This window comes from Brienomyrus brachyistius, unplaced genomic scaffold (assembly GCF_023856365.1).
Source record: "Brienomyrus brachyistius isolate T26 unplaced genomic scaffold, BBRACH_0.4 scaffold47, whole genome shotgun sequence".
Lineage (NCBI taxonomy): Eukaryota > Metazoa > Chordata > Actinopteri > Osteoglossiformes > Mormyridae > Brienomyrus > Brienomyrus brachyistius.
In genome coordinates, this window is record NW_026042322.1 from 2,468,420 (window position 1) to 2,486,733 (window position 18,314).

At 41.3% G+C, this 18,314-nt stretch overlaps 1 protein-coding gene and 1 long non-coding RNA gene across 2 annotated transcripts; both read left to right on the top strand.

Moving 5' to 3' along the window:
• The first annotated feature begins 2,618 nt into the window (after positions 1 to 2,618).
• LOC125723361 (tryptophan 2,3-dioxygenase B-like) lies at positions 2,619 to 7,407 on the top strand. The gene is made up of 12 exons (XM_048999868.1): positions 2,619 to 2,719; positions 2,907 to 3,009; positions 3,191 to 3,281; positions 3,368 to 3,438; positions 3,703 to 3,830; positions 4,052 to 4,238; positions 4,684 to 4,791; positions 5,111 to 5,222; positions 5,374 to 5,431; positions 5,515 to 5,594; positions 5,816 to 5,906; positions 6,153 to 7,407. The coding sequence occupies exons 1-12, from the start codon at positions 2,685 to 2,687 to the stop codon at positions 6,304 to 6,306; spliced, it is 1,218 nt and encodes a 405-aa protein (XP_048855825.1). The 5' UTR covers positions 2,619 to 2,684; the 3' UTR covers positions 6,307 to 7,407.
• Positions 7,408 to 15,729: 8,322 nt separating this feature from the next.
• LOC125723308 (uncharacterized) lies at positions 15,730 to 17,662 on the top strand. Its single transcript, XR_007386856.1, has 3 exons — positions 15,730 to 15,966; positions 16,560 to 16,700; positions 17,609 to 17,662. It is a non-coding gene; the product is annotated as an uncharacterized LOC125723308 (long non-coding RNA).
• The last annotated feature ends 652 nt before the right edge of the window (positions 17,663 to 18,314 follow it).

Below are 18,314 nucleotides of genomic sequence, written 5' to 3' on the forward strand. Positions count from 1 at the left end.
ATGACATAGGCCTATTTACTGACATAAACCCAACACAAAACTGTAGATATCTTGCTGTTCCCCCAAACTCCATCCAAAATTAAACCCCTCCCCCTTAATTTGTAATAACCCATGACAAAATAATCACGTATAAAATATGCTGACAAAATAAAAGGTGTGATATTTTACACAAATGTAATCACGACAGGATACATTTGCACTCCGCACTGAGAAGCTTGCCTCTGACTGCAACATCAGCTGCAATTTATTTTGTTGAACTAAACTATTTTGCCCATTCTGCTTGAGAGTGACCATACGGAATAAATATATTATCCACAATGGCGAGCGCTGAAAATAAATGTTAGGACATGTGCATGTGATTTAAAGTAAAGCAAGCAACAACATTTTTTAGTTTTGAAGATTCACGCTGGCTCTTGAAGTGCACACGGTTTAATCCCTCGGATATTAATTACAGCTAAAAACGTGGCGTACAGGCCGGAGACAGAGGCTTAAGCTTTACTTCTAACTGTAATGAACTTTTATTATTTTAACCAAAAGGCATTGCGGCAAAATATTACATCTGTGTCATTCTTGTTTACTTCGAGTCTGATCAGTTTTTTGAATCTTTAAAAAGGAATTTGTAGGCCCAAGATTAAGCACTCGACTTGTAAAACACACGGTAACATTTACCTTGTGCTGTGTACCGCATACAAGTCATATTTTGTCTCAGATGTACAAGCTGGAAAAGAAGAATTTGTTGAGCTTGGATATTTACACAGCAGGATTTAATGCTGAAGGACGCTAAAATAAAAGGGACACTGGAGCAACTAGTGGTCCTCCAGTTGCTAGGCAGTGAGGCCCCTTTCCCAGTGCCTCCCTTATTTCCCAGATACACGGACAGCTGTGCTGGGTAATGACGTATAACCTGATTGGTCGGTGGGGTGTGACTGCATCAGCTGATTCGTTGGCTGTTAGTGTTGTTTGAAGTGTATGACTTAACGCTAATCACTGTGCTTCGGTTTCGCCTGACATCACGGAAATTCCCCTTCGGCTGGAGTATTGATTTGCTTTAGGTGCTGATTTAATCCATATTATAGCCTATGGTTCATTGGCCTTTCTGCTGCATCTCCAGGCCAGATCCGGGAAGAGGCGCCAAACGATAATGGGCAAACACCGATAACCAGGCTCTTTGACGGTCAAGGTTGCATTACATCTCCCTCTTGTGGTTATTCTCTGATATTTCATGCATAAATTCTTATCGGTCAAAACACTATCAGTATTCAAAGTCGGCGCTTGAGTGCATTGGATGCTATGTGAAAGACTTTGGAAGTCATCGTACCATAGTCAGTACTGATTATTTTAAATAAACATGCAAATATTTGTAACACTTTGTATGAATGTCATGGGTCATTCATAACCCATTGCGATGCATTCATAAAGCGTTATAAACATGGCTAAAAATATTTATAAAAAGGCACAACACAATACAGCCATGTTTATGATGCATTATGAATGCTTTATGAAGCTCTCTCCTATAGATACCTTTGTAATTCAGGACAAAGCAAGTTTAATTCTTATACCGACCATTATAATGCATTATGAAGATATCTGTTGTACATTATAGATGAGAGCTTCATTGGAGGTTATGAAGAATCATAATCAACACTATAATGCCTTATGCCTGTCAATACAAGATGCTGTAACGCTTTATTAATTGGTATACTGACCATTACAATGCATTATGAAGGCATCTTTAATACATTATACTTTATAGATTCAAGTTGTTACCCAAGTATTAAATCCAGCTACAGAATTTCCCATTTATTAAAAGGATGAAAAATATTTTTAATAATTTTCATAATTTGCCCAAAAGTAAACTAAATTACTAGGATATAAATTTTAAAACATCTAATTTCTTGTTACCTTTTTCTTATATAAAATGTTTATTATGTGACTGATTAACTAAAATGTTTTAAAGTACATTTTAAATTGTATTTTATATTCAAAATATACCATTTCCCTTGCATGATACTGTATACCACACTCACAGGCGTAGCCTCCGACTGCGTGGATCACAGAAGAGTGAATAGCTTCATTTTGCAAAGATCACACTATGTTTTCAGTTTCATTTGGATAAGATTACTGATTAACCACACTTCAGACTTATATGTATATATGCAGACACACACACACACACAAACACACACACACACAATACACGTGTTTTCTTTCACCCAGGCTATGTTTCTCAAAGTTTACGTCAGAGGTGTCCGCAGTCTCCCTCAGACTGGGTGACGTTGTTTTAGGTGTTTACCCAGCTTTACCACATGCACATGTACTAACATAAAGTGGTGCGGCATTGAACTGAACATTTTCTCAATTCATGTATCAGCCATCATACTTCTGATTTGCTCTTAAAATAGTATCGGTCAATTTATTAAATCACTTGTTCTGCAATTAATGAATAAAATTTCGACTGACCTCCAGTGAACTTTCCGTAAATAATAACATGCAGGTCATCCAACTACACACAAAAAACTCCCCCAAACACAGATGTCCTTGGACAAAGCTAATAGGGTGGGGTTTAAACACTTGCATCTGATTGGTTGATTAGAAAACTTTAAATACTTTATTTTGGAAGACAGGCGACTTTATAGTCTGCAAATTGAATGCTAGTCTTGTTGCGAGGAACGTCTTAATGAACCATGAGTGGATGTCCCTGTTTTGAAAAAGGGCGCCAGTATGTATCTGGACAACAGATCGGGAAAAGTTTAGGGAAATTGAATATATTGAATACTATAACATCCAATATTACTGAGAAAAAAATGATATATGTATACTATTTGCATAGAATTGTCTTCTGTAAAAAAATATATAAATATATAGTCTTTTTATAGCATGACCAATGTGCTCTCTAAAAATAATAGGTTGTTTCCAAGCAAGCATGCCCAGACTGGCCAGATGGATGACTCACAGATTGGAACTAACAAAGCTGTCAAAGGAGGCATCATCTACAAAGAATATCTGCAGGTAAACACCTTTTGAGTAGCGATACCCTAGGAAAAACACAGACGCAGAAGGCAATGAGAGTGTTAAGTCAAGCACTGTAATACTTGTGCTATGAAACAATGTGTCAAATGTGCAGTTGCTGTGCAAATGCGATGTGATGAGGGTTGTGAGCACAGAGGAGAAATGGACCCTTCATTTGTAGCTGGACAAAATCGTGACAGCACAAGTACTTCAGAGTGAACGAAAGGGACACAAGATCCACGATGAGCATCTCTTCATTGTCACCCACCAAGGTGAATTAAAATGATGAGTCAAACTAGTGGTAAAGGTGTGGCTTATGAAATACAAATGACCTGATTTGTGAAATTCTGCATTTCAGCTTATGAACTCTGGTTTAAGCAGATACTCTGGGAACTGGATTCAGTGAGAAATATTTTCCTCAAAGATCGTGTAAGTGTTTCAGGCTTTTGACTATATTTATATGGCAGCAAGTTAAATTATTTTAACAAATTACTCAGTGTTTTCAGATGACATAACATACAAATATTAAATAATTTAAAAGCAAACAGTACACTTAGTGTAATTCTACTTTTCATAAATACATACTGTATTTTCATGTAGAAAAGTGTACTTTCTGTAAACAGCCCAATGTTTCATTGCCTTATTGGATTGTAAATTTTAAACCTTGCATCGAACTAAATTACATTTCAACAGGTACGAGATGAGCGGAATATGCTCAAAGTTGTAAGCCGAATGCAGAGAATTACAATTATCTTCAGACTTCTGGTTGACCAGTTTTCTGTCCTGGAAACCATGACTGCCTTGGATTTTTACGATTTCCGGTGAGCATATTGTAAACCTGCTTATGACACGGATATATACCACACAGATCACTTATGTTTGTCTTCATTGCGCATGTACACCATCTTCACAACGGCAGATACATATTTTGGACTTGATCTATGTTCACTTACATTAAGCCCAGACTACCTTAAATCCGCCAAGTTATCCGGCTAAACCAAACTCAAACCCCAACTCCATTTCTGTGAATCACTGTTTGCAGGGAATACTTGACTCCAGCCTCTGGCTTCCAGAGTCTTCAGTTCAGGCTGCTGGAGAACAAGCTTGGGGTTTCAGACAGCCAGAGGGTCCCTTACAATCGTCGTCACTACGGAGAGCACTTCCATGGACAGGACATGGAAGAACTGCTGAGATCTGAGCAGGAACTAAGTCTTCTGCGGCTAGTTGAGGTGCAAATCAGCAACTAGATCCCGCATTGGCTGTTAAGATCACCTATCCATCATACAACCTCCTGTCCTACTCAGGGTCTCGGGGTACAGTGCTAGTGTACATCCTGCATGGGACACCTATTCATGGCAGGTCACAGACACAGTACAGGTCATTTAGAAATGTCAGTTAGCCAAACCACATGTCTTGGACAGTGAAAAGAAACCAGAGTACCTGGGGAAACACAGGGAGAATTACACACACCCACATGCCACCTGCTGTTGAGATTAGGAAATAACATATTTGAACAAAAATCACGTCCTCTGCTAAAACCCTGCCCAATATATTCTCGATAAATAAAATTATTATGGTTTCATAATGGAATCGATAGTTTTAAAAATAAGGTTCCACATTTTATTTTTGATGGATCCACTTATTTCTGAAACTTGTCGTGTTATAAATTGCTAGAAATGGCTGGAGAGAACTCCTGGACTCGAAAAAGATGGATTCGACTTTTGGGGGAAACTACAAATAAATGTTGAAGAGGGTTTCAACCATGAACTGAAGAAACTTGAGGTAAATGCCATTCTCTATATCCATATTCTCTTAACCCATGTTCTAAGATAAGTCATGGTTATTTTTAACGGATGTACTGCGGCAATAACGACACATGATCCACTGTTAATTTGCACTGTATGTTGTCTTGTCAATTTGTACTGTTATACTTGTGTCCTGTCTGCACTTATGATGTTGCTCTGTCTTTGTCCTGCTCTGTGTTGCACCATGGTCCTGGAGGAACGTTATCTCATTTCTCTATATACTGTGCGTATGGTTGAAAATTACAATAAAACCTACTTGACTTGACTTGACATGAGGTATTTTGACTTCTTGACAGCAACAACCAGGGCCAGAGAAAAAGGCAGAAATGACAGAAGAACTCATCAAACAGAGGGAGGTCTTCACTTCTTTGTTTGACGAAAAGGATCACGAGCGTCTTTTGTGCGTGGGTAAGTATTTTATTTTTGTTTTCTGTATTCAAATGTTCTAGCAGTCTGAGTTCCCTGTAGACTTGCAAAGTAACCACATGCATTGTACTCTCAGGCTTAATTAGCTAGAAAACTTGAGCTGTTGACAGGATCTCTCACTCATGACATCCAGGTGAGAGGCGATTGTCCTACAAAGCCCTCCAAGGAGCTCTGATGATCTACTACTACAGGTAAAGCTTTTCACCTTAGCGAGGCTTCTGTGTCTTCTTCTGTCTGGGAGTCCATTTCATATCCAACTCTGATGCCTGTCCAGAGAGGAACCTCGTTTCCAGGTTCCCTTCCAGGTCCTCACCTCCTTGATGGACATCGACGCCCTCATGTCAAAGTGGAGATGTGAGTACCAACATTCCACTTGGGTCCCATTGACGTATTACATACATCCCCACACATTCCTCTACTAAACATCCGGTAAAGATATTGAGGTATTACTTGTTGAGCTGCTCTTGCTTAAAGGTCACCATGGAAGTTTCATAGCTAATAGTTCATCCATCTTCAACCTGCTTATTCTGGTCAGGGATAATTGATAACAAAAATATTCCCATATTCCACTATAGATAACCATGTGTGCATGGCCCACCGCATGATTGGTAGTAAGGCTGGCACAGGGGGGTCATCCGGCTACCACTACCTGCGTTCTACTGTCAGGTAAGCAGGCTTCTCTGTAACGACATGTAGTGCATGGCCATGAACCCCTTGTTATTACAGCATCAAACGTCCGTCAAGCAGTGTTCTCTGCATATTTGATTATCTGGCCATAAATTTTAATGAAGAGAGTTCAGTAGACTCAAGGAATGACGAGATTGTGTTTGGGTCCAGTCATGTCCCCACTGGTGGCAAAGATAGCCAAGAGTGTTATTTGCCTGCTCCTGCAAGCATTTATGTCTCTTGCAGTGACCGGTACATGGTCTTCGTGGATTTCTTCAATCTCGTCACGTTCCTGGTGCCGCGGACCTGGGTGCCCAAGCTGGACCCCAGTATCCACAAGATCCTCTTCACTGCGGAATGTTACGATAGCTCCTACTGTAGCAGCGAGGACTCTGATTAGGACGGCTGGAGCGCGGCTGGCTGACAGGGCTCTGATTATTTCTGTCAGGTTCTAGAATGCCGCATAATGCATCTGAGAGTAGTGACCGCATGGCCAAAGAGGGAAAAACACAAGTGTCAGGTGCCAGGGAAGACCCATTAGTGAAGATCTGTTAGTTCAGGGTGACCTTCTAAAGCTTGATCACGTGACGCTCAGGGTTAAACTGACACGACCTGAGAAGCTCGGATCAGCCAAAATAGCTGTGGACCAACCCAAGAAATGGCCAAAGTCCACGTGTGATAGCTCCTCTCGCGTTATTAGTTGTGTGGATTACAACTTAATGCATCTTGTTAGTGATACAGCCAAGATACAGCCAAGATTCCAGCCCTGTAAAAAATGTGTAAAATAGATATAGTATATTCCTTTGTACAGTAGTATCTATACTTTGTTTATGATATATATTGATATTTAACATATTCAAAATATTTAATACCTTTTTTTAAATATGTAGATGCAGTGATTAATGTTCACTTCCGTGTATCTATCCATAAGTACTTGCTCTCTAACTCTTGCTCCACACACACACACACACACACACACACACACACACACACACACACACACACACACACACACACACACACACACACACACACATTTATAGATATATATTATATATCCTTGTTTTCACTGTTCTTACAGATCTGGCTTTGCGTGTATTAAATAACATGATGTTTAACTGTTTAAAGGACTGATCCTCAGCCCAATTTTGTTTTTTACTAATAATAACAATGGTGCATTTTAGTCCAGCAGTTCAGACTGACCACCATGCTAGAAGGATTCGCCTCCTTAATCATTCCTGCTGTTATGATGCTCTTGTTAATCATTATTAAACAGATAACCAGCTTGTCTGTTTTGAATGACACTGACCTCTGAAATTCTGAACTCTACCAGTGTGACATTGATCTCTTAAAACTGAATAACTTACTGTTTGCTTGGCTTTGTCAGAATTGCTGATCAACATTATACGTGAAGATTTATGTACAGTGGTACATCCATTCTGAAACCTTTGTCATCCCAGAAATTTTTGGGTCTTAATATTAAAATAATATTGATACACAATCTGAATGTAACTCTGGTTTTAAGTAAGACAAAGGCAACACCCTGAGACACTTTGGACAAAAGAATCTGACAATGAAATAGATGCAAATATATGTAAATGTGCATTTAATATTTGATATGCTTTATGGTGTATGGACCGCAGAGTGAAAACTACAGGGAACCCTAGTCAGTGAGAGTGCTAAGGGGATTTATAGCCATTTTTCATATGGTTTTCTGCCCTCATTGCCACATTCAACAGAAAATCGAACATGATGCAACAGCAACAGCAATAATAACATCAAAGACAAATCACTTACTGCCCTCTCACTGCAACCATCGTTTTTTTATGGCACTTTTTTGGTAGATAAAGAAACATGTTTCTATTGTTGCTTAATATTTGTTTCCATTATAGCCTTTTGACTCACACCGAAGTGATCAGCTGGAACCTAAAAGTGAAATAAACGTCTGCATGGCACCTGAAGGTGAACAAATGTAATGTAGAGTTAGTAAATGTGCATCGTGAACAGCATAACTATTAAAATACTACTTCACACAACATAGCAGCTATGTGCCCAAACCTGAATACTATACACGTGTAAGTAAAATTGCTGCCATTTCTCCCGCACGTTATTCTCAGAAGCTAATTCATGGTTTACACAAAATTACGCTGTTCACACACGTGTCCACTAGATGGCAGCAGAACTCTTCGGGAAAAAAATCCCAGAATTCTGATTAGATTTATCGTAATTTTTGAAACTCTAAAGTTCAATTTATACTTTAAGGATTATGTTTTGTAATAATTTCAGAGAAACATCGTTCCAGGCTAGCAACTAAAATTCAAATGGAGGGAAATAAAAGAACATCACATGATTAAAGGCCTAACATCCCTATTAATGAATCAAAAACGTCAAGTCTCATTTTGAGGGATTTTTAAACCAATTTTAACAGAAAAACAATGGGACCACAATGGTAGTTGACCCGCCATACAGATAGACGTTTTATAGTGTCATGGCTGCATGATCCAGGTCGGGTACGCCTAAGATGGAGTATTTCTGCTAACGTTTTCTTCAATATTTTTCTGACGAGTCCCTTTGAAGAACCCGTAGAAAATTCCCGAACAATTTTCTGCATGGCTTAGCTTAATTGGAGCGATTTATTTGCCTTTCCATGTTAGCCTTTATCTACCGATACATTTTCTTTAGCCGAATGAGCACCCAGTTCTTGACTCTGAAAACCGTGCGTTCAGCACTAAAATGTGTTTTAAACTGACAGTTGTTAAGCTGGCTGAGGAGCAGACAAATTTTTTTTAACGGTAATTCCAGTGGAATTTGTTGAAGAACTCATACTTTTTACCTACACCTGAAAACCTTAAGGGGAAGGTCAAACGAAGAAACACCATAGGAGCCACTTATGCTGTTCCCGCCAAATTTAAATTTAAACCTAACGGTTATAGTACAGATATCTCCCTACGTCATGCCCACGCCTGCTCTATGCAACTAAAATGAGGTGGTCTCGAGGACTAAAACTGAAAGCGTTATTTGTAACGCTTGTTAGAAATAGAAATGAAATACGCTATCCCGCCACACTGACATCTAGTGGCCAAATGGTGCTTATTCCGCTGGCAGACTATATCTGAATAACTTCGTTGTGACACCGTTGTGACCCAGGGTCTTAGGGGAAGACACAAATTAGCATGCCTGTGACATTTTAAAATTATATCACATAAACACCAAGAAACACAAATCGAACGTTATAAATGTGGCGACAACACAGGACAGAGAGTGTGGACCCAGGAGCACAGTTTATTTCACAATTCAGATGTGCTTATCCAAAATCGTGTTCAACAAATTACAGTAATAAAATGGCTCAGTACAAGACATTGAGAGATCGAGGTAAGACTTTGTAAAGAGCAGTAGAGATTTCCCATCCATCCATCCATTTTCCAAACCGCTTATCCTACTGGGTTGTGGGGGTCTGGAGCCTATCCCGGAAGCAATGGGCACGAGGCAGGGAATAACCCAGGATGAGGGGCCAGCTCAGTACCGGAGTACCCGGAGGAAACCCCACGACGACATAGGGAGAACATGCAAACTCCACACACATGTGACCCAGGCGGAGACTCGAACCCGGGTCCCAGAGGTGTGAGGCAATAGTGCTAACCAATGCACCACCATGCCGCCCCCAGTAGAGACTTAAATAGACTTATACAACTTAAGTTTTCAAAGGCGTGGAAAATTAGGTGTCGCCAAGTAGCACCCTATCACAGAATGGCAGATCTGAGATATAATTTTGTACCTTTAATTCAGGTTTTTTCGGGGGCCAACACGCTCTGATCCCAGATCATCAGCTTATGCTTCATTTATTTATTTCGTTTATGGGAAAGAAATTGAATCCTTTCAAAACAGTATGATGTAATGGAGCACCAATCAGGGTGGTCACATGACATAGTTTAGTACAGACTGTTTTGAAACAGTATGCTTCAAATAAACCGAAGCAGTTTTAGAATAGTACTTCCAGTCTGACATCACTAGCGAGTCGTCTCTCTGCACTCAGATGGCAGCTTGTATTTTTGGTATCGGTCTTATCACGTAATGTCAATCCAGGGGGCGCTTTACTGTTATGACGTCCATAACACGGTGTACAGTGCCACTAGATAACATTTTTCAAGGTCCACGGTGCAACATACAGACAAATAAGATATATAAACACGGACTCGTGCGCAGGTCCTAGACAACGGATCAAACATTAAACTATAAGTCTCCAGAATAATGCAGGTAAAGACTAAGAGCAACAAAACACAATGAATACAGGATATATCAAGTGGCAACAACAACTTAAGGATTAAATAAACAAGCGGTAAACTAGTATAAAAAGCAGGAACAAAGTGCAATAAATGAACAATAACAAAGTGACCAGTGCAACTGGTGGAGGGAAACAGGCCCATTTTAGGTCCCAGTGTCTTATTTGTCCAAACCAGATTCCAGTATGACATTCACAATCGCTTACCTGACATTTTGTACAGAGCGACATTACAGTTTTACTGATTTAGTTAGGCACTGGGCTCAAGGGTGTAACAGCTAAATCCTCTGAAACTTCAGGTAGCAACGTACACTACAGGGTAAAAATGCTGTCAAGGACTGTGTGGCATCTTCCTAAGGTTCTGGGGAAAAAAAGGTTTTTCAGTTTTGTTTTTTGGTAACAGACAGTGAAAATCATACCCCCACATATGTGATGTCATCTCAAAGCCCCAACTGTCCTCTTTAAGGACCAACAGGATTTAAAAGAGTAGCATGCGTGGAGTGAAAGATATGAGCAAAAATGTAATCTCAGGAGGACATTAGTATGTGCACGCATTACACAGAGACAGTCGGCAGGAAAACTGGTGCATTTTAAGCAGTGCTTGGCATGGCACTGTACTGTAAATCATGCATATGGTGGATTAACTCATAATCCTTTTGCTGCTAAATCACAAACTCTTTGGTTTTCCTTTGCATGGGACTCTTGCAATTTCTTCAGCTAAGGATGCAGAAATATTCACCCTAAGCTCTTTTTTCGCTTACTTTTTTTTTTGCATGGGGAGGTATGGTACGCTGTACGTGTCCTTGCAGGATTCCATATTCACTTTCTTGTCTACAGGAGCAGGGAAGAAGAAGGGTATGGAAAATGGATGGATGGAGGCTACTGTGTCTTTAATACGTCGTTCTCCCCTAAAGTGAGCAGTGTTTCTGCGTGTCCCACCCTGGCTCACTGTCCCACTTTGCTTAACAACTGTAACTGGAAAACCTCAAGGTTAAACAAGCTGATTTTTTTTTTCCAGTTAATCCCAAATGAGTCAGATGACTTACACAATGACACACAGGCATGCATTCTTCCTGGTAATGACAGTACATGGGGTCGCCTTTTTACATGCCTGTCATTTTTGTTATAGGTCATTTAAAGATGCTTAACACTCGTGCATTATGGGTAATTCTGTGATGCCACGTTTTCGGGCTGCTAGGTGAAATCTGCATCAACATGAGGAGAACATGCAAACTCCTCACACACAGAGCCATGGGGCCGGCTTAGGAGTATTAAGTGCCCCTGGGCAGCTGCCCACATGACGTCACATCAGAGAGAATCGGAGCTGATTGGTGGCTCACGGAATTCAGAAATGTATCTAATACAGTGTTTCCCAATCCGGTCCTCGGGGACCCACAATCGGTTCACAGTCGGTTTTTGCTCCCTCCGAACTTCCTGCCAAACAGTCCAAAACGTGGAAACACTGATCTAGCGTAGGGAAAACATTACATCGGCTTTTTATTGAGTGCCATATTAAAAGAACAATATACAATCATATTAAATACATTAGATATTAAACCGCATTAATTTGCCAAAAGACATTCATAAATGGGACTGAGCGGGCAGGCTTAAGAGGGGTTGCCTGCTTGGTGCCACCCTGAGGACGTAGTGCTCCTGGACCTCTGCCCAAATGCCCATATGCTTAATCCGGGCCAAGAGAGCCGGAGTGGGTCGCAGACTCTCAGCCACGGAGGTGTGAGTCTATAGTGCTTCACAAGCCGCTCCAGAAAAAAAAAACTTTATATATCCATAAGGTCAGATATAGCAAGAGCTATATCCCAGTTCCCTCTATTCAACAGTTACATCACCAGAGATGTGGTCCGGCCAAAGCTCACGCCCCAGACTTGGACTCAAACACAGGAAAAAAATGGAAGCAGGAGGAAGCGAAGACGCATGTACCCCAGAAAAGTAAACAGCAACGGGCACCCTGGCAGTTCTGCCAGCTGGGAGAGTTATTAGCACCTTGTTGTTTATCATCAGGACGTGGTGGACGTGTTTCTGCGGGGGGTGGGGGGGGGGGGAGGAGCTGTGTCCTGGGGCGACTGGGGCACCGCTGCTCAGTGACTCAGCTGAAATGTTCAGGAATCCCCTGTGGCCCCCCCTTCGCTGACCATTGATGAAGAGAAGGAGATTTCTTACATCAACTCTCCACAGCCTTATTTTCCCACAATGCTTTGCCACAGTTACTATGGTGGCAGCAGCAGTCCGGCGATGACTTCATGTGTTCTTCTCCATGTTTACTGCGGTGGCAATGAAGACTAAATAACCCTCATTTGGGTTTCATAAGAAATGAGTTGAGTGTTTCCATGCTTCGGGACGACCGATATTCCCACATTGTTCCTGGTCAGTGTGTCACCACCGTCCATGTCCCCCTTTCCCCACTGAACTAATGTAAAAATTAAAAATGGCTTGATAGGTGATGGCTTGTCAATGAAGATACAGAAATGTTGCCATAGGACACATGTGGAAACACGCAGCAGATCAGAAACGTCAGACAGTTGAGTGTCCCTTGTTCATCGTCATGTATGTTCTTAAAATAGCTGACGCCCACCTTCTGCTCATTGTAAGTCACTGTTCCATACAAACCAGCCATCACAGGTTACAGTGCCATTATTAAGTAGCCTTAATCAATAACTGATGCAACAATATTACAAAACATTTTAACTCCATTGAAACCTAAAACAAATAAAGGAGATAATCATTTTGGATATAAATGTTTATGCTTTTTTTCCAATTGGAAAAATTGGTAGATTTTGGCAGTAGACCCAAAATAATCCAGTAATAATGTTGCAGGCAGCTAGGGTTGGAAATGTCACAATTTAAAGAAAAGGGTTCATGTTTTGAATAGAGAACAAAAAAAATGAGGTCTAATGTTAAAAAAACCCCTCCAAGTTACACGTCTGACTTCTTTATTAGTGTTTTGGTTTTAATTGCGGTTTGATGCTGAATCGTAAAGCATAAATGATGCGGCTGGTTGAATAAAAATAACCGGTTTTTAATATGGGAGCTTAAGAGATCCAGATCCAGAACTTTCTGGGGGGATACTTTCATGGCATGTGAGTAGCTCTGAGAGTCTTCCTCCCCCACGTGCCCACAAGTGCTCAGAAGCTCCAGGTCTTTCTCCGGCAGACAGCCAGGCCTGACGCATTCGACGCCCCTCTCTGCCAATCCCAACGCCTGGCAGGCCAAACGAGGGCAGAAGATCTACCACCAGCTTGATATGTGAGATATTCTCCAGAGCCAATTACCCCTTCCAACCTTCCAGTTTTGATTTACCCTCTTGCCATTGTACTGGAAGCCCAAAACGCCCTGATCACGTTAGGGCTCAATCCTGACAGCCTGTTTTGGCAGCTCAGCGCCTGCCAGAGGAGCGCCCGTGTCCTGTGACGACCCAAATGCGTGGTAAATGAGGCTTCCTATTGCAGAGTAGGCCTAAAGGTCACACAACAGCCCCTCCCCCAGCCCCAGACACACCACATATCCAGAGTGTGTGCACACCTGGGTTGGCCTGCAGATGCACACCACTAATGAGTGGCCGGAGAATGTTCTGGAATGGAATTTCTGCAGACCGCCGCCTTATTGGTCCATTCCTGTGTGGATGCGTGAGGTTCGTAGGAGGTCAGGGAGTGGGAACGTGGTTATTTTAAGGCTTGAATATGACGGTAAGGGATTAAATATGTATTTTGCAGTATTTAGGCGGTACTTAAGATCTGTTTTTTTAAACAGAGATTTATCAGACAAGATTTTGTGAAATATAAAACACATTTCATTCAACAAACATTTGACCTTTATGATTTATGAATGTTTTATTCTGAAATTCTGATGCATTTACAAAAAAAATATTTGTGAAACAAATAATATAAATAAATAATTTATTAAATCATTATTCCTCTGATGGGGCAGGACAGGGATTCACAGTAGGTATCACAGGGGTCTCACTCCGAGGTTGGAGGTATTAATCCCACCTCTGTTTTTGTGTGCGTGCGGAATTTGTACGTTCTACTCAATCTCTTCTGGGTACTCCAGTTTCCTCCTGCAGTCCAAAGTCATGCACTTAAGCTAATCAGTGTCTCTAAATTGCCCCTTGTGTGTGATTGGGAGACTGCATGAGGCCTGTGATGGACCGGTATCCCTTTAAGCAGACGGCTTATTATAGCAATCCGCAGGTTGCCATGGCAGCTTGAAATTCTACCATCGTTATTCACACAGTTTATCGAGAGCCCGAAAAATGAACTCTTTAGCACTGGGGGGTGTCAAATCCCAGTTGATATTCTTTAGTCCATTTTGGCACCGCTGTGGACAAATAAATGGATTCCCAGCCCAGGCCAAGTGAAACATGAGGTCGGCCCCCTTCAGTCACCTTGAGAAAGTCTCCTTGTTCCTGCTTTTCCCAGAGGACAGGGGACGGGGAATTCTTTGTTTTCTCCCGAGGAACTCAGCCCAGCACACAGGCCTTCCCCCGACGACTTGCAACAAAGCCATCTTCACTAAATGCACAGCGCACCTTTCAGGGGCTTGCTGACACAGTTAATAATGATGGGGGGGGGGGGGGGGGGGGATCGGGGGCGAACAGGGATCCCTTGAAGTTCCCTGATATTCTAACAAATTCAAATAACAATTTGTAAAATAACCCCCCCCAGCCTACTCCACTTACCCATTTACCATTTTTTAAGGGTCATTTAGATGCAAAAATGTAAAAGCACGTTATATTATTATATGACATGGCTGTATCACAAGACTAACTTATTATTTTTGATTTATACCACACTTTACGAGGCTATTGTTTCCATACACAATGCACAGTGTACATGAACCCCTGTGTCTGTTTCACACTGTCCCATACTACACTGCGGTCCTGGTGTCATTTTATGCCATCGTATACCTATATATGGCTGGTCAGACAATAATGGCCACCTGACCTGACTTTGTGATGGTTCTGATAATTCCCCCTGCATCAGGAATTCGGAGGAGCAGAACAGCATGGAGTGACACTGACCTGTCTCTGTCTAACAACGGATCCTGCGCTGAGGTATGATCCCAGATCAGCACTATTACAGCAGTTGGGTCGTGGCAGTTTTAGTCTGAACACGGAATGCAGAATTTAGGTAGCAATGAAGGGGAGATTATGAAGATCATATTGGGCCTTGTATAACTTTGGATAGCGCTATTTTATTTGCAGACATCCAGATTATGGAAATTCATTGGCTTAATACAATGCCAATTACAAACGAGGCAAAAAAAATAAACCAATTAATAACATTACACTCAAATGTGATGGAATTATTCAAATGGTAATTGGTAATTTAATTGAAAGATATATCTGGTTTGCATTTGTTAAAATGTGAGTAATGTCTGTTAATAATGTTTAAGAAGAAGATCTATGGAAAATCTGTTGAAAAAATGCTGTAAAATGGCTGGCAGTACAATAAAAAAATAAATAAATCAGGCATTACCTCTAGGTGGCAGTGTTGTCCACCTGTGATCTCATGTGCCAATACTTCCAGACGGTGTCTTTTCTTCTGTCATTTATATGTCTAACTATCCCGAACATGGCCTCCGAAGTATGACAGACTCAGAGATTAGACTCACGCATTTTGCTGACTTCATCGCTTTATCGTCGAATATTATTAAAAGTGAAGTCGGAGGAGAACGGGGAAGGGCGTCAAAGATCTGCAGAGCCTGGAGATCAATAAACAGCATGGAGAATAGTGGGCAGAGAGCCTGGGCAGCGTTGGATTTGATGTAAGTCTTCGTGTAGCCTTGCGGTGACACCTTCTAGAGAGCATGCAGGTCAAGTTAAAGTTGCTGTGTTCCTTGAGGCGATCATGGATATAGGGGAAGGTCTTACTTTGTGTGGTGATGGTGTCTCATCTTCCGAACGTATCCTCAGGCACTCAAGAAACGTTTAACAAACAAAACAACACTTCTCGACAACTCAAGCGTTACAAGCACTCCTGTCCTTACACTTCGTCAAACTTCCACATTACACACCTTTAAGTGTTGATAGTAGGGTTGCCATCTGTCCAGGATTTTTGTCAACCGGATTTTGGTCGTCTGTCCTGGAAAAATAGAATTTTATTCTGGGACACACGGTGTCCCTATAAATTTTACCATCAAACAGACCTATACAAACCTTTGGAATTTTTTTCTCAACGATTGAGTGTCCAGGATTTCACAGGACTGAGGTGGCATCCGTCAATCTGTCATGGGGAAGGAAGGAATTTCCGTTCATATTAGTTTTTAGGCTGGAACAACGAGGCTGCATGCGCACAACTGGGGATGACTGAAGCTTTTGAAGTTGATACTGCAGGAGAATGTTTTCATTTCACTGACAGGCCATTATCTTGGACCCATGTGGAGAAAATGCAACCTTTCATCAAGCACCTGTGGGAACCAGCAAAAGCTGAACTGATGGGCCGATACGGACATCTAAGGAAAGGTTCGGTGGAGGCCCGTCACTGTGACAAGATGATGTGGTAGGTGCAGCTTTTTGGTGCTTTGGGCCATTTGGTCAAGTTGACTCACCAATGATATTAACTCAATAGGCACGACATGCACCACTGTGGTTTGGAGGTCTTACACCTTTTGATATAGCAGTGGGGTAGCGGGATATGGGGGGCCTCACATCTCCAGGGTTGGGGGTTTGAATCCTAACCCTGCTTGATGTTTGTAGACTTCAGGCCCCCTCTCTGTCTCTATTGGCCAGAGGTGGAAAGTTCAGGTCCAGAAAGTAAAAATCCAGACCAAGATTTTGTTTCAACCAACCAATTGAACATAAAAAGTCACAATTACAGAATATTCAACTGGTTGGTTGAAACAAAATCTCAATCTGGATTTTAACTTTCTGGACCTGAGCTATCCTCCACTGGTATTGGCTAACTGAGTAGAAGATGGACTGACTGTTGTGTAACATCAACACATCTACAGCCAAGATAATGCGTAATAATGAAAACTGCCCTCTCTATCCACAAATGGGATGAGTTGAGCAGAAGGCGAGGAATAGACATCCTGATTTCTCTGTACAACAAAGCCCTGAAAGAATCACTATTCTGTACACAGCTCCAAGTGGACACAGTCCATTCTGCAATTATATATCCCTATATGCCAAACTCTCAAGTTAATTTATTTTGGACGAACACAGCAGGTTTAAACAAGGAGTAAAAAGCAGAAAATCCCGATAAAACACTTACACTACATGAAGACAGTAAGCAGACGTCATAGTGTACCCTAACCCATTTATATTTCAGCAAAGAAAACCTTTGTTTGTACCAGCCTAGATATACTATGAAACGACTGTCTCCTTATTCCCAAAAAGTCTTCGTAATTTGAAATTAAAATATAAAGTACGTGGACGTACCATTTAAAAATGTCGTTTTTCTTACAGGTGATTTTTGGGGAAAAAAAAACACAGAGAAAGGTCATTTTACAACTAGAGAGGATAAATTCCCAGATATCAAAACAAGGGAACAGAAAAGTCCTGTCTGACATTAAAAAGCTGCCCTTTGACATCTCCGTAGAGAACTTTTTTTGTGTTTCTATCTCTTTCTATTCCCTTTGATGATCACATTTGCGATCAACATCTATTCGGAGGAAGAACTTGAACCTTCTGTGTGTGACTGACCCTGGATAAGTGCTACACCTTTATCTGAGCCGTCTTCTATAGGCTCTGAATAGGGGTATTCATTTAACGCATGGTTATTTTGGGATGTAGAGCATTCATATAGGACACTAAAACTTTCCTTATTTGTATCTACTTCGCAGTTTTCACCCTTTAGCAGTCAGAACCACTTAGCTCGTTTTAAGATCAATATGGAACGTCACGCACGTATGTTCGCACATCCCGGTCCCTTAGCTCGTTATGAAATGATGTTTCCTTTGGCTCCAGTGAAGACTATCTGATGTTATATGTTTCTCGGGAGAAGTTCTGACGAGACGGCACAAGCCTTTCGGACCGCTGACCGCCTCCCTGACGGCCGGTGAGGTAATATCAAAATATGACCGGGAGGGTGTGTATTGAAAGGACGTTTCCCAGTTACTTAGCTGCTTGGAAGTCCGCTGTTGTCTGTTTGTGATGACATGGATGCGGGTTC

Excerpts from the sequence above, each read along its gene's own strand:
- LOC125723361 (XM_048999868.1), top strand. The coding sequence starts at position 2,685 with ATGAGTGGATGTCCCTGTTTTGAAAAAGGGCGCCA. Across the intron at positions 5,223-5,373 it reads CGAGCGTCTTTTGTGCGTGG|GTGAGAGGCGATTGTCCTAC; the intron begins GTAAGTATTTTA and ends CATGACATCCAG. Across the intron at positions 5,432-5,514 it reads CTGATGATCTACTACTACAG|AGAGGAACCTCGTTTCCAGG; the intron begins GTAAAGCTTTTC and ends ATGCCTGTCCAG.